Below are 16,376 nucleotides of genomic sequence, written 5' to 3'. Positions count from 1 at the left end.
GGAGCTAGAGTATCAACGGGAGAAGGAGCAACAATAGAGAAATCTCCTGAAGCCATGTCCTCTGACAAGAAACCTTCTTTAAAGCAAGAGGGTTGTAAAATCCAACAATAGCCCCCTCTCAAGATGTGCACAGCAAGAGGAGAGAAAGAAGAAAGGGAGGGAGGGTAGGAAAAGATAAATAGAGAAAGAAAATCTCTCAAAAACCCTGTCGTCTCAGCACCTAGAAGAGAGCTTCAACCTCCAACAGCAAAAATTTAGTAGTCCAACAGTATAGATGCAGAAAACGTAATAAATTGATGAAGTCTTGCTCCAATCAGAAAAATGCAGCAATCCCTTACCTGTAGATCAACGTTTGGCTCTGATTCCATGAAAGAAAGAGGAAACACAGGTTGTAGGCCCAAAGCACAAACTATAGAAGGTTGGAAGCCCGTAGGTGCTTACAAGCATAAGAGAGTGTTGCTACAGCCAATGACCTCCAGCAGATATGCAAGAATGAGATGAAAACTGAGGGGAAGAGTGAGCACTCTTATATATCCCTCCTGAAAGAGCTGGTCGGCCAACTATAGCGGGCTGCCAGCTGTCCTATAGCATTAAAATGCTATAAAATGCCTAAAAAATGGTAGAGTGCAAGAATGAGATGAAAACTAAGGGAAAGAGTGGGCACTCTTATATATCCCTCCTGAGAACTGGTTGGCCAACTGTAGTGGGCCGACAGCTGTCCTGTAGCATTAAAATGCTATAAAATGCTATAAAAATGGTAGAAAAATCCCAAATAATATCTATTAAAATATGCAAATGTAGGGTCTCATAAAATGACCAGTACAAGCATTAAAGGTGTATGTAGACCCTCTAGAGATAATATATATTTCAACACAGACCTCGAAAAGCGTACGAAAAAGAAAAACACATGAGCTAGAGAGAAGACACAAGATTGGGTTCCAATCGCCCTCCCATGTGTGCCAAAAGAATCCCCACTTGAGTGTTTATAGGTTTATTAATTCCAAGAATAGGTACAGGGCTATTTTTCCCTGAGTTTTCTCTACAAGCTTTCTTTCACAAAAGATTGGGTAATAAAACGTCAAAAGTGATAGTCCTCTTGTAGCATATACTTGTTTGCTTTTAGTCTATAGACATTGAATTGTTGGTCTTGCAAAGACCTTGGGAAAGTTCAGGAAGAGCCATGCTAAGAACTCCGGGGTCGTGTGTAGATGGCATTCCATGTATGCCAAGTTCCAAAAGTTGGTTTTCCTCCATGGTGCTACAATCAACCTGTGTTAGAAGCTATAGCAAAATAATGGGGTGTAGAGACATCATGCGTGATGGCAAACCATTAACTTCCTATCAAATATCGAGAAGCCTCATGGATTGGTCTTAAGGTTTTGCATTGAGAGGTGGGGTGGGTGGGCTACTGAAAAGGTATGTAGACGGCCAAGCCATGACCTTCCAACATCTACAAGCATCCCAACACATGTAAAGCCTCTTGCATACTTGGTAGTAGGGCAACCAGCTGGTATTCATGTTCTCATTTAAAACCAAGGTTCACGAATGTCTAGACACAGGTAGACTTTGGGTACATGTAGTAGACAAGCTAGTGGAGTAAGCTATGGTCAAAATGAAATTAGCAAGGGTGTCGACGAGTAAGGTCGGTTGCACCTGATAGCTTGTCTACTACTTGTACCCAATGTCTAGACACATCTAGACATTGGGTACATGTAGGAGACAAGCTACTAGAGTAAGCTATGGTCAAAATGAAGTTAGCAAGGGTGTCAATTAAGGTCGGTTGCAACTAATAGCTTGTTGGTCCCCAAGGCAGTAGCCTAGTGGATAAGACTTTGGACCTTCTACGGAAGGTCTAGGGTTCAAATCCTCTTGGGGAGATCTTATACTAAGGGTGTGTTTGTGTGCAGGTGGGCACATAGGCAGCCATCCGCACTCCTTAGGCCATCGTCATTTGATCGTCACGGCGCTTGATTCCACATTCTCTTTGGCAATCCTACGATAACAACAATGTGCAATGCTTGTCCTTCAAGCTCATGCTTTGGATCAAGGACGATGGTTGCTATGGACATCAAAGATCGTGACTTGACTTATGACGCCCAATTCTACCAAAGCTGTGCAGGGTGTTCACTCCAATCGACCAAGCGACTAACTTGTCCACTGCCTATAAGTGGCCAATATTTGGAAAGGGTGGTACCCTTTTGTGGTTCTCTTGTGTGTGCGTGGTTAGTATCGTGTGTGTATGTGTGCGTGGTTAGTATCGTGTGTGTATGTGTGCGTAGCCGGGTGAAATTCTCATGTGCGACTAGGAATGGATTAAGACCTCATGAAAAATTCCTAATTATCACGGAAAATGATTTGATGTAGATGCTAAGACATGAAAATTCACAAAAATGCACTTTAGATCTCTATGGATCAAATTAGTGTGTAGCTTAGATAGAAAATTTTGTTACAACAAGATAATGCAAGTATGCCAGGTTTAAAGAGACCGTGTGGGGAGAGAGAGAGCTTGACTTCCTTGTGCAAGCAAACACACACACACACACACACGCACACACACACACACACAAGAGAGTGCAAGAAACAAGAGAGAGATGGATGACTTAATTTTTCTTCTATCTTCTTCTCTTCTCTACAACCATATAACTAAAAGATAAGAGTACATACATAAAGGGAAAGTACTCTCCTACAACAACATACAAAGTAGTCGGTCTATAGTGTGAACCCGACTATATGAGCTGGCGCTATAACTAGCCATAACTCTAGTACTCCAAAGTGGCTGTCACACAGCCTGTCATCCATTGGCGGAATATCAACCATAATTGCACCAATTGTGCCAGTGACATAAGTGCGGAGGCTATCACCCAGGCGGGTCATCAATGTCCACCACCATAGCACTAGTTGAGCTCGATATCTCACAACACTCCTCCCTTGAGCTCAAATCCACACACTGCCCTCCAAGTAAGCTCCTAAACCTATGGAGCTTCTTTGTGCCCAATGCCTTTGTAAAGATGTCAACCACTTGATCCTCTGTGTGCCGACATATACCAGATCTACATCACCTTCTAGAAACTTCTTCCTCACAAAGTGACAGTGGATGTCAATGTGCCTCGTTCTAGCATGGTATATTGGGTTACTGGCCAATTGTATGCTACTCATATTGTCACCAACAAATGAAACCTGCCTATCCACGGGCTCACCCATATCACCAAGTAGCTTCTGAAACCAAGTGACCTCACAAGCTGCCATAGCACCACCCTTGTACTCTGCCTCTGTACTCAACAAGGTAGCTGTTGGCTGCTAGGCTTACTGCTCCAACTCACAGTAGCACTCCCAAATGAGAACATAAAACCACTGGTAGATCTCCTGTCTGCAACACTACCAGTCCAATCATCATCTGTGTACCCATGTAGCTGTATCTTTGTACTACCCCCTCATAGAAAAGTCCATAATCAACTATGGACTTTATGTACCTAAGAATCCATCTAGCCGCATCCAAGTGTGGCTTCCTAGGGGTCTGCATAAACTGACTCACAAGTCCAACAACATAGCTCAAGTCCAACACATAGCTCAAGTGTGGCCTAGTAATGGTCATGTAGATCAAGCTACCCAATATGCGCTTGTATGTAGTGAGGTCCTCCAAAAGCTCACCTGTATATGCAGAAAGCTTTGTGTTCTGCTCCAATGGTATTAAAATAGGCTTACAACATGCCATACCATACTTGGACACAACATGCCCAAGCCATATTTCCTTTGTAATAACAAAATGTCATGAGGTGATCTCATCACCTCTATGCCCAAAAAATATCGTAGCTCACCCAAATCCTTCATCTGAATTTTTTTCTTCAAAAGCCTCCTGACATCTTGTATGTCAACATCACTATCTCACCAGTGATAATCAAGTCATACACATAGATTACCAATAGCATGATCCCTATGTCTGTCTTTTTCACATAAAGTGAAAAATCTGCATTGGATATTTGAAATCCAATGGTAACAAAATACTCCCCGATCTTGTTTGACCATGCTCTGGGTGCCTGCTTCAAGCCATACAAGGCTTTGCGTAACCTGCACATAAAATTTGGGTGTGCATCACTCTCAGAACCTGGTGGCTGCATCATCTTGCAAATCACCATGCAAGAAGGCATTCTTTACATCCATCTAATGTAAAGACCAACCCTTTGCTGCAAGAAGGCATTCTTTACATCCATTTGATGTAAAGACCAACGCTTTGTTGCAGCCATAGCAATGACAGCTCTCATGGTGGTTACCAATCTTGTAACTGGGCTGAATGTCTCTTCATAGTCAATGCCATAAGTTTGCACATAGCCTTTGGCCACCAATCTTGTCTTATACCTGCTCACTGAACCATCAGTGTTATGCTTGACTTTATACACCCACGTGCATCCAATTGCCTTCTTTTCCTTAGGCAAAGGCACTAACTCCCATGTTTCATTTAAATCCAATGCTACCATCTCCTCATTCATGGCATCTTCCCATTTCTTATTTCCAATTGCCTGCTCAAAACAAGTGAGCTCCGAATCTTGTATTGCTTTAACCATGTAAGCATAATGATGGGCTGTATATCCATTATATCTCAACCTGTCAACAGGGTACCTAACCCTCGTAGACCTGCGTACACTTGGATCACTGTCGTCAGGTGTCCTCAAAATAGCCCTTGTTCTCCAGGAGTAACCACACGAATGGGATGCCAAGCTCCTCATCAAGGCTCTGTTTAGAGCTGCTAGAGTCACCATTCGCATATGAGTGTCATGCTGACAGATCAGGAACAAAAGGTTGATTTGTTTCTTCCTTCCCTTTGTGTGATACATGTATCTACATCTATCATCAACCTGCTTGACCATGGGCTAACATTGGATCCACTGCTAGAGGACTCTCTAGGTCTGCTAAACACCTATGATTGCTGCTCTACATGCGGTGCAGCATCAACACTTCTTACATCTATATCTTTTATTGCCTTCATTACTAGTGCATACCAGCTACTCATCGTGCCAAAGACATCTCTGCTTACTCGCACTTCACGAGTGGTAGGGTTACAACATCTATAACTGGTCTGCTCCACAGCATAACCAATAAAGATGCATTTCTCTGCCTTTGGATCCAACTTTGTTCTCACTTCATCAGGAACATACATATATACAATACACCCAAACACTTTCAAGTGAGACACATCCGGTCTTATGCTTGTAAACTTCTGTTTAGGTGTCATACCATGAACAGTTGTAGTGGGTGTCCTATTCATAATGTACACAGTAGTTGCTACTGCTTCTACCTAAAAATAATGTGGCATATTCATTTCAGATCAAGAAGGCACGTGCCACTTCTATAATGTGCTTGTTTTCTGTTGCACAGTGTACTTGCATTTAAACTGTCTCTTGATTCCCTGCTTCCTCACAAGAAATCGCTGAACTCATTGGAGAAATATTCCCCCCACCATCTGATCTCAGGCATTTTATTTGCATGCCTTTTTCCTTCTCGACCAAGGCTTTAAATCTCTGAAAGTGAGCAAACACCTCACTTTTCTCCTTCATAAAGTAAATCCACACTTTTCTACTGTGGTCATCAATGACTGTAACATATTACTTGCAACCTACAATTGTTGCAGTCTTGGTCGGTCCCCATACATTTGAATGTATGACATATAATGGCCTTGCACTGACATGCTTTTCATGTGGGAAAGCATGTTTGGCCTACTTACCAAGCTGGCATGCTTCACATACTTTATGCATACCATCAACCTTAAACTTTGGCAAACATGCAGTAATATTTTGGGCCTGCATAGACTTCAGTCGATGTACATTCACATGACCAATGCGCTTGTGCCATCATATGTCAATATCTATAAATGACACGTATTCTCCATGCGCAAATATGGCTGCCTTTACTTCAGGCATGTTCACATCCAAAGTAAACATCTTACCATTTCTGTTACCCTTTGCAATAAAGCGACATTGATTTTTGAAGTCTTCGATGTTGATTTTTAATTAAGCGACATTGATTAAACCTCACTTGCAGACCCTGCTCAACCATTTGTCCAACAGAAACTAGGTTCTTTGTAATATTTGAAACATGAAGTACATCTACCAAGTACTTCATTTTGCCATTTTGCATAGACAATGGCACTTTACCAACATGTGCAATGGGATGCGTAGTATCATCACCTCTTTTCACATAACGTGGTTTTTCCATTTTCTACATGTCTCTAAACCACTTAGCATGACTGGTCACGTGGTTAGAGGCACCAGAATCCACATACCATGTATCTTGAGATCTTGGCACATCTCCTGTTATGGAATTGAGCAAGTGTTGCATCATAAATAGCTGCTCACTTCTGTCATCACCTCCTTATTTACTAGATGACAATGCATAGTTGCCTTGCTGTAACTTTTCACTTTTAATGTCATTCTGCTTTTTATAGCAGTCCTTTGTCTTGTGCCCTCGTTTGCCACAAATAATAGAACTCTATGCTATTTGCATTCTGATTTCTCTACCAACCACCTCAGCCTCTTTGGCTCCCCCTACCTCTAGACTGGCCTCTTCCACCTGTGTATGATTGCTGCTGTGAATAATTGGATTGTTGTCCAAAATTCTGATTTCCTTGTTGGCCACCACCTTGGCCTCAACCATGACCTCTACCTCTGCCTATATCTGAATTGGACTAGAAGGCATGTTCTGATGTGTTCTTACTTTTTGTGAAGTGTCCTCACCTAAAGCCTTTTCTTCTATGATTAGCATAGACATCAAGTCCCAAAAGTTGGGAATATTCTCCCTGACTATAATGGAGGTCTTGAATGGCTTATACTCTTTGCCAAGCCCATTCAAAAAGATACTTACCAAGTTATCATCTTCCACCGATTCATTGATAGACCCAAGGTATTTAATAATTTTCTTGATCTTTGAAACATATTGATAGTCATACTTTTCTTTTCCACAATATGCAGCTCTTGCTTTAGCTGTAATTTTGTTGCCTTTTTGTTAGCTTGAAACATCTGCACACCATCTTCTGCCATGCAACAGTTGGAGTGTTGGCATCCTATATGTGGACCTATCATTGTGACACTAATTTGAAAGCTAGTACATGACTTTCCTTACACTCTAGTTCCAATCCTTGAATGCCTTTATGTCTGCTGCTGTTGCTGGAGTGGCATTCTCTTCAGACAACTCACGAGGCTCCTTATTACTGTCGCCTTCTTTGACATAGTCGCAAAATCTTTTATCCATAAGGAAATTGGTCATTTTGAACTTCCAGGCATGGATGTTGTTCTTGTCCAGCTTCTCACTAACAATCTGATTGACTCCATCACACCAGACATGTTTTCCTGCAACAATTAAAAAAAGTGCAACAGATAATTTCTGTATGCAACCTGTAACACATCAGTATCTTTTGTGGACTGTTGCAGCGGTACTTTCACAACATAACCTGTAGGTCACCAGATCTGACCAAGTACGTTTACATACACCCAATGTCAACAATACATGTGCAAACACTGTCTACACTCCCAAAATGCAATGCTGCACTACAATAACTAGATTTGAACCAGAGACAGTTCTCAACTAGAACTTCCCCCATCGAAACTGTCAAAAATACTTTGCAATGAGACAGAACAACGGAGACTGAGACGCGCTCGATACGCGATTCTGGCCGTAAAATTTTAATATAAAGTACTTTGTATCACACAGGCACCTCCAAGCCTGTGAAGATAGTTCCTCAATTGGAGATGTGTAGCTCCTGGAGCTACCAAGGGGTGTTGTACCTAAACCAAGATAGGAAAGAAATAATGATGCTCTTACTCGTGTACCGCTTCCTTGCTTCCTTGTTCTTGCCTCTTGCTTGCTCCTTAGCTCTCACATGAATTGGAGACTCTGGGGGAGAGAGAGAGATTGACTTCCTTCTTGCAAGCAAACATGCACACACACAACTTGAGAGTGCAAGGCACAAGAGAGATGGATGGTTGAATTTTTCTTCTATCTTCTTCTCTTCTCTACAACCATATAACTAAAAGATAAGAGTACGTACATAAAGGGAAAGTACTCTCCTACAACAACATACAAAGTAGTTGGTCTATAGTGTGAGCCACCGACTATATGAGCTGGTGCTATAACTATGCCATAATTCTAGTACTCCAAAGTGGCTGTTACATAGCCTATCATCCACTGGCAACATATCACATAATCGCACCCAAACGTGCCAGTGACATAAGTGTGGAGGCTATCACGCAGGCGGTTCATCAATGTCCGTCGTATCACTAGTTGAGCTTGATATCGCTCGATATCTTAACAAGGTTTTTGATGTCCATGATGTTGAAAAATAGAAGCATGCGAACCACTCAAAAAATCATTATGTTGGCTCGATTGACAAACACGTGAAAGCGCAGGAAAGAATTTCCACATCGTGAGACGTAATTGCATAACACAACGTGAGATCCTACCCGCCTTAATGACGGACATCTCGGGATTGCCTTACCAAAGTTAGTGCATCTTATCCTTGACACATGACTGACACAAGGAAACTAAAAAACTCTTCTTGTGAAACGAATACTTCTCAATCATGACATGAAATGCATCCGCATCTCACGGAGTGAGATATAACTGCATATCACAACATGAGATAGGTTGAGTTCACGGAGTGAAGTATTGTCAAATCAAGGGTAAGAGAGAGTCATAAGTGCACTATAGTAATCTCCCCGACTCAGTTAATGCAATTCTAGCCTGAAATTACAAGGCGTGAAACACAATCTGTTTACAATATGAAATACATCTCACAACATGAAGCCTAGTTCACGGCATGAAACCCATTTCATGACATGAAATGTCAATCTGACAAACAAAACTGAGCATAAAAGTTGGAGTAGTGAGTTGGCCTACTGAATTGTTGTTTCATGCACTTGAGGTCAGGAAAACTTATTGGAGATGACCCTACCCCTGATGACAGTGCATCTAATTACCTAGGATCTTCCTATTAGAAAAGTGTTTGTTCAGGTTGCACGATGAGCACTCAATTGAGTGTTGTAGCTTGGAGAAATCTTACCACTGCAGAAACCAGTAGTGAAGAATCCATGGAAGAAGGACTAAGGTTCTTCAAAAATGGAGAGGAAGGGAAACCCACTTCTCCTACAAAATCCAGTGGAATATTTGGTATAGCCAGAGGATTATTTGGTCTCTAACTCGGCATAGAAGATGAAGCTCAATCTGCGGATAAGGGTCCATCAACGAGTGAGGGAAATGGGCCCAAACTAGATTTAACAACACCTACAACCCCAACGTATGGCCCCAAGAACACTAACACGTTGAGACTTAGTGGAACTACTCCTAGGGTTAGGCGAGAGGGAGAACGCTATCAAGATGGGTCAAATCTTCTTCCCCACATTTGAGGAAGTGGAGGTTTACATTAAGATGGTTGAAGCAAAGCGTCAATTTTGTGACTTCTGAGCTTAAAAAGGCAAGATCTTGATAGGGGTAGAATGGCGGTGCAACGGAGGAAAATTGATAATTTGCTTCGATTATGTGGCAAGGAAGCAAAAACATCTAGGGATGCCACGGATAACATGGGGGTTGGAATGGCAGAAGGAGGGATACCAACCTTAGAACCCAAGGCGGATGAAGACCTCAAAATACAAGAAGAAGAGGACAGTCGACCTAGGGCATCTGCAAGAGAAGAGGATTGGATCTACACAAAGGAGGAGATAAATGAGATGATAAAAAATCCCACCTTCTTGCAGAGCATGGAACTCTTGATTTAATAAAGGCGGGCTGAGGCCGCCTAATGAAGAACCAAGTAATGAGGAATGTATCGGACCCAACCGTAGACTCAGATTCAATAGTAGAAGGACATACGTAGGTAGAGGACGAGGTCTAGGTAGTTGAAAATTTCTCCTCGAAGGTAAATAGTGGATCCCCACATAGTTCTAAACACGACCACAAGGGTAGAAATGGGAAAAGGCATGGTTAGGTTTCTAGACACTACCCTTGAATCCAACATATCCGATCAAACTGCACATCATTTCGAAACTCATGCAAAAGTTCTCAGGAGATGGGGACCCAATCCAACACCTTGAGATCTTTGAGTCAACATCTGAAACTTATGGGTTGGTGAACGATGTGACCATGATACATGTCTTTTCTCTAACTCTAGATGGGAGGGCCCACCAATGGTATCGAACCTTAAAGCCCGAGGACAAAGTTAATTTCACTCGGCTTATGAATGTGTTCATACCAAGCTTCGCTCGAAGTGGTGATAGATGGAGGGCCTATGGCTCAACTCCATAACATGGAGCAAAAAGAAAATAAATCCATGAGGAGTTATGTTTCTCTAATCAAGCACCTAAACTCAAGATGCGAATTCAGGAAAAGGCTAACTGATGATCAGTTATTGCCCTGTTATATCGAAGAGGAGTACGAGATCATAAGATGCATGGTTATTTGGTGTTAGTCCAACCACCTACTTTGAATACTTGCTCTTTAAGTTATCGAGTATGAAGATAACATGCTTAAGTTGCCACAACTAGAAGATGCCAAGGCAAAGCTTCGGTAACATCACGAGTCTCTAGTCATCAAGACACGGGACCTAAAAACAAGCAAGTTGGCAACATGACAGTTGAAGAACTCAGTACTGCCATCTTGGAGAAGCTTAAAACCAGGATGGGAGGGAAGCATGGGGAATGCCCATCTCTACCCCCGGAGAGAGTTAATTTGGTGCTCAATCTGTAGACAAAATCATATGAGCACTAAATGTTCTCACCTAATACCAAGCCTTGGGGCTTCACCTAAAAATATGTAAGTGTATCACGTGAGTTTATTAGGAGGGGTATATTAATTTAAAAAAGTTATAGAATTACATTTATAGGAGGGGATTTTTTAACCAATTTTGAAAAAAATCGTAAGTTTATAAAGAAAAAGGGGTCATTTTATTCACAAAAGTATGTAAGGGGTTTTTTAAATACTCCTTAAACACACATGATACATAGGATTTTTTCATAGTGAACTCCTCGAGAGACGACTGAGACAGTTGCTCTATTATGGTCATTGTCAAATACTAAGAAAAAACAATACTTCCATGTACAGATACCTGAGGATTCAACCCTTACCACAATTGCCAGCACCTAGAGCACCATTAGCTTTACCAGCACCACCAATGCAACCCAATGTGGCTACAAGGCAACCGAATGCGTCCTATTTACTAAGAGGAATGTTTAGGATGCAAGATATGATGCCATTATCGCCACTTGTTCTACCACCACATCCACCCAGAGTGCCATTAGCTTTACTAGCACCACCAATGCAACCCAATGTGGCTGCAGGGAAGCCGAATGCATCCTATTTACCGAGAGGAATATTTAGGATGCATGATATGACGCCATTACTCGAACCTATTCTACCACCACAACAGCCACCACAGACCAAGATCAACTAGGTGTTAATTGAAGAACCCTTGGCAGTTGGGGAAATTATGTGCGAAGTAAAAGTGAATAATGACTATTATGAGGAACCACCCGAGATCACACTAGAGTATTATGTCCTACAAAATAGCACACTAGTAGTATTGTTTCAAACCACGATACAGTGGAAGGTAAAAGACATATACTCGACTATGAGAAAGGGACTCATAGAGTGTTTCCATTGTAATGGACCTCAATGAGTATTAGAGTGTCCTCTGAAAAATATAGCTAATGTTGGTCAGCCTCAACCGATAGCGGCACAGACACACACCATGCCAATTCTTTCCTGTGTCAAGTGTGGATATGAAGCCTAGAAATATCACGCCAGTAAATGTCCTGATGTGCGCACAAGCCAAATAGGTGGACAAAAGGAAACACCCATAAGGTATTACAACTTCTAAGTCTGGGAGAAGGAGAAGAGCAAAAAAGGTGGGCAAGGGCAACACCTTGGTCATAATTCAGTATGGATATGGGGAAGATACCATTAACACTGGCTCCACCCAGTGAGGAAGGAGACAATCTATTTTTGAGACCAGATGAGCAAGCACATGGAACTGTAAAAGAGAGACCAGCGACCCCAATGGGTGTTGGAGAATATCCGAATACAAAGGAGGAAATAAGAAAGCTCAAAGAAGCTAAGGCCCTTGTAAAGGAGTGTCAACACAACCATGAAGCCAAATCGAGGGGCTAACAAGGCTAGGGATTCATTGTATCCCCACGAAATGAGTTGCTAAGAGAAAGGAAGTTAGATCTGCCAACTCCGATTCTGGAAGAGTCTGAGGAAGAGACTAATAGTGAACTGATGGCAAGGATTCTTGCAAAGTTAGATCAAGAATTGTCGAACCATTCATTCCCTACTAGGAGATTGAGTATGAGACAAATATGTGGAAGGAGGCTTCACTTGCCACCAGAGAACCCAGAGATATAGGTAGTCTCTCAGTAGTATTGTCCACAATTGTCAAAATGCCACTTGGACCATTGTTATGCAACACGCCGACATTATTGGCAGATGCCAAAGATTGGGTAGAAGGAAGAATGAACCCAACGACCACTACAGAGGAGAGCCAAACACCTCTAGCTGAGAAGAACCTAGTGCCTGAGGAAAGGAAAGCACCGAGATTCATTAACGTGCCATGGAAGGAAAATTATTTGGAGATGATTCGATTCAATCACAATAGCAGGAACCATATCCTTACAAGTCTGCCAACAACCAGTTAAAGAACACTCATGTGAAGAGGAAGAGAACGAGATGTACGTGTCATTTCCACCTCCAGACTTTAGTGAAAACTGGATGCATGTACTTGCCACCATAGAAATGTTACCTCCCAAAGAAACAAAGTATGTTGAATTGGAAACTATTCCTACTACCTCAGTGTGCATGGTGAATGTGCAATTCATGAAAGAGGAAACAGAAGATGAAGCCTCAAGCACATGAGTGCCTAGGATGCAAGGTTGCAAAACAACACTAAACACCTTAAGGAAATGGCAGAAATAAAAGAGGTATATCACTCAATGCAATGCCCTATTGCGAAGTAAACCCACGGATGCCCAATGGCTAAGATATCTTGAGGTCCCTAAGGTGCACGATGTGTTCTCTAAGAACTAGGTTGAGGAGTTGAGTAAGATCACCTTGGAAGGGAAACAAGAAGAGAAATCTTCTCCTCAAGATCCTGATGATCAGCCTAAGCTTTCTAAGGTTGGAAGAAGGAAACAAAATAAAGCTATGGAGTTGAAGCTAAGTGAGAGGTAATGAAGGCGATGACTCGAAAGGAGGACGATGATGAGCTAGATCTGCACCTAGTGCGAGACCATTTCAAAACTTACACCATCGATGAGAGCGAAAAGTAGTCCAACTGATGGCAAAAAGAGTGTAGGAGAATGGCCATTCCATGTCTTATGATGGACCAACAGAAGTCAAAGAGGTAGACATTACTGAGCCAAGAGAGGATTCCAAACCTGTTTGCATTGCTTATGACTTGATTATTGAAGAGGAACTCATTTCTCTCTTGAAAGAGTTCAAGGATTGTTTTGCTTGGAAGTATACTAAAATGAAGTGGGTACCACCCAAGTTGGTTCAACACACTATCCTGATCATGGAGGGATCGAGACCATCTAGGCAAAATCATTAACAAATGAATCGTAATATGTAGCTATTGTAAAGGAGGAAATTGATACACTCATAGCTACAGATTTCATCTACGAGATTGAGCACACAGATTGGCTGTCACCAATTGTGATTGTGCCAAAAAAGAATAGGAAGCTCAGAGTGTGTGTTGAGCTCAAAAATGTCAATGCAGCTACCAGGAAAGATCACTACCCATTACCATATATAGATCATGTATTAGAACGAGTAGTAGTTGATGAAGCCTATAGCTTCTTAGATGGTTTTTCGGGATACAACCAAGTATACATTGTACCAGAGAAGCAACACAAGACAACCTTTAACACAATGTGGGGGACCTATGCCTATAAGGTTATGCCTTTTGGACTCACTAATGCCCCTGCAACATTTCAATGATTGATGTGCATGGCTTTTCAAGGACTACTTGCAAAAGTGGCTTGAGGCATTCATTGACAATCTTTGTGCACACTCACAATGGACTGAACATCTGGCTTGCTTAAGGAAGGTGTTTAAGAGATGTCGATTGTATCCTATATCCTTAAACCCTTTGAAATGTCAATTTTGGGTCAAGCATGGTGTGATATTGGGACACATTGTGTCTAAGAATGGGATTTCCACCGATGAGAGCAAAGTGAAGTTGATTCTGGAATTACACCCACCAACAAACTACAAGGGTGTACAATGGTTTATGGGACATGCTGGGTACTATCGAAGATTCATCATATTCTATGTTAAAATTACTAGGCCATTATATAAACTGCTCATAGTCTTTAAATGGGCTGAAGAGAGCCAACTAGCATATGATCAGTGAAAAAAAGCACTGGCTAGTGCAACAATTTTGAGACCACCCAACTGGGACCTTGTATTCCATGTGCACATTGATGCATCAAATTTTTCTATAGGGTGTGTATTGGTGCAACCTCGGGAATTTAAATTGGATTACTCGGTTTGCTTTGCCAGTCGACAATTAACTGATGTAGAAATCAACTATACCACAACTGGGGTTGGCCATGGTATATGTTGTCAAGAAATATAGACATTGCTAGTAAGTTTGTATTTTCTGTGGATCATCAAGCCTTATTGTATCTGGTGAACAAGCCGTGCACCACGGGAAGGATCACACGTTGTTTAGTCTTACTCTTGGAATTTGACTTCATGGTCACGGTAAGGAAAGAATCACAACATGTTTTGGTAGACCATATGTTAAGGATTCCAAACATAGAACATGCAAAATGGGTGTAGACCATGACCTTCCAGATGCATGTCTATTCAAGATTGATATGGTACCTGAGTGGAGTGAGGAAATATATGAGTATCTAGCTTATGGTTTTCCACCACAAGATCGGCACTTGAACAAGTATAAGATGCATCGGCTTATTAAGCTAGCTGCACCATATCAACTAATTGTAGGAGAACTATATAAGCTAGGTAAGGACGATATCCTCAGAAGATGTGTGCAAGAAGATGAATTCACTACGATATTGAAAGAAGCACACTCGAGAATAGATGGAGGACACTTTGCTGGAGAAGTTACAGCTCGCAAGGTTCTTCAAGCAACAATATGGTGGTCTACGTTGCTCGGAGATGTCATCAAATTTGTAAAAAGATGTGAAGAATGTCAACGATTCTCCATTCCGCAACAAGAAGACATGATGCCACTTACCCTTGTAATAGTGAGACAACCTTTTGAGAAATAGGGCATTGATTTTTTTTGAACCCATTAGTCTAGAGGTGCATCCATCACATAAGCTCAATATGTGATTGTGGCCATACATTATTTCACCAAGTGGGCAGAGGCAAGAGCCTCTAAAAAAGCTGATGCTCGAACTATGACTAAATTCTTGTATGAGCAAATCATATTCAGATTTGGCTACCCGCTAGAATTAGACAGTGAATGGGGTCCACATTTCATCAATGAGGTGATTGAACATTTACTCACGGGATTCCTTGTGGTACATCATAAATCATCACCTTACTATCCACAAGAAAATGGCCAAGCTAAGAGCACCAACAAGATTCTATGTGCTATCTTGACCAAGACCTTGGAGGCCAGTTGAACAGATTGGGAGCACAAGTTGACTACAACATTATGGGCCTATCGTACATCGTATAAGGTAGTGATGGGATATAGTCCTTTCCATCTAACTTATGGCATCGATGCGGTAATGCCTATGGACATCTTAGTTCCAAGCCTACGTATTACGATACAAGAAAGGCTCACAGAGAATGTGTTAGTCGAGAGGTTGATTGACTTGGACAAACTTGATGAAACACAGCTAATTGCATTGCATGGGCTTATGGTCGAAAAACTCCGAAGGAAGCATTGGTTTAACCATAACCTAAAATACAAGGAGCTTGAAAAAGGGGACATTGTCCTCATGTATGGTGTTGGAAGCATGAGGAAAAACAAATTGAAATATCGAGGGTTAGGACCCTTCAGAGTGTCTGAGATCACCCCACAAGGGTCGGTCAGAATTGACACTATAGATGGGGTAGAAATGGAGGGTTACATCAACGGAAGCAAGCTGAAAATGTATTACGAACCACTGATCCAAGAAATTCTCTCACAAGAGCATCTTTTGAAATAAAAGAAACAGCTAAAAAACGGAAAAATGAGATAAGCTCAAGTGGAAGCCAAGGCAAGGGAAGCCAAAATGAAACAGAGACTCTAGGGAAGAACTCTACATGTAAACATGGCTTCACTCACATTGCTAGAAGATGATGACTTAGATATTGAACCTACAAGCCTAAGTGTACATGTCTACAATGGGTAATCAAGTAAAAAGTATTGCAGTAATGAT

At 41.7% G+C, this 16,376-nt stretch overlaps 1 protein-coding gene across 1 annotated transcript; it reads left to right on the top strand.

Annotated features, from left to right (window-relative positions):
- Nucleotides 1–15,740: 15,740 nt before the first annotated feature.
- On the top strand, nucleotides 15,741–16,163 carry LOC147625398 (uncharacterized). Its single transcript, XM_086817973.1, has one exon. The coding sequence runs from the start codon at nucleotides 15,741–15,743 to the stop codon at nucleotides 16,161–16,163; it is 423 nt and encodes a 140-aa protein (XP_086674099.1).
- Nucleotides 16,164–16,376: the final 213 nt, after the last annotated feature.

Source organism: Cibotium barometz, chromosome 24 (assembly GCF_041138505.1).
Source record: "Cibotium barometz isolate CiBa-2024 chromosome 24, ASM4113850v1, whole genome shotgun sequence".
Lineage (NCBI taxonomy): Eukaryota > Viridiplantae > Streptophyta > Polypodiopsida > Cyatheales > Cibotiaceae > Cibotium > Cibotium barometz.
The sequence above is the reverse complement of the archived record's forward strand: the minus strand, read 5'-3'. Positions and strand labels throughout refer to the sequence as shown.

Bases quoted from the DNA above. Each gene is read 5' to 3' on its own strand.
- LOC147625398 (XM_086817973.1), top strand. From the start codon at position 15,741: ATGCCTATGGACATCTTAGTTCCAAGCCTACGTATTACGATACAAGAA.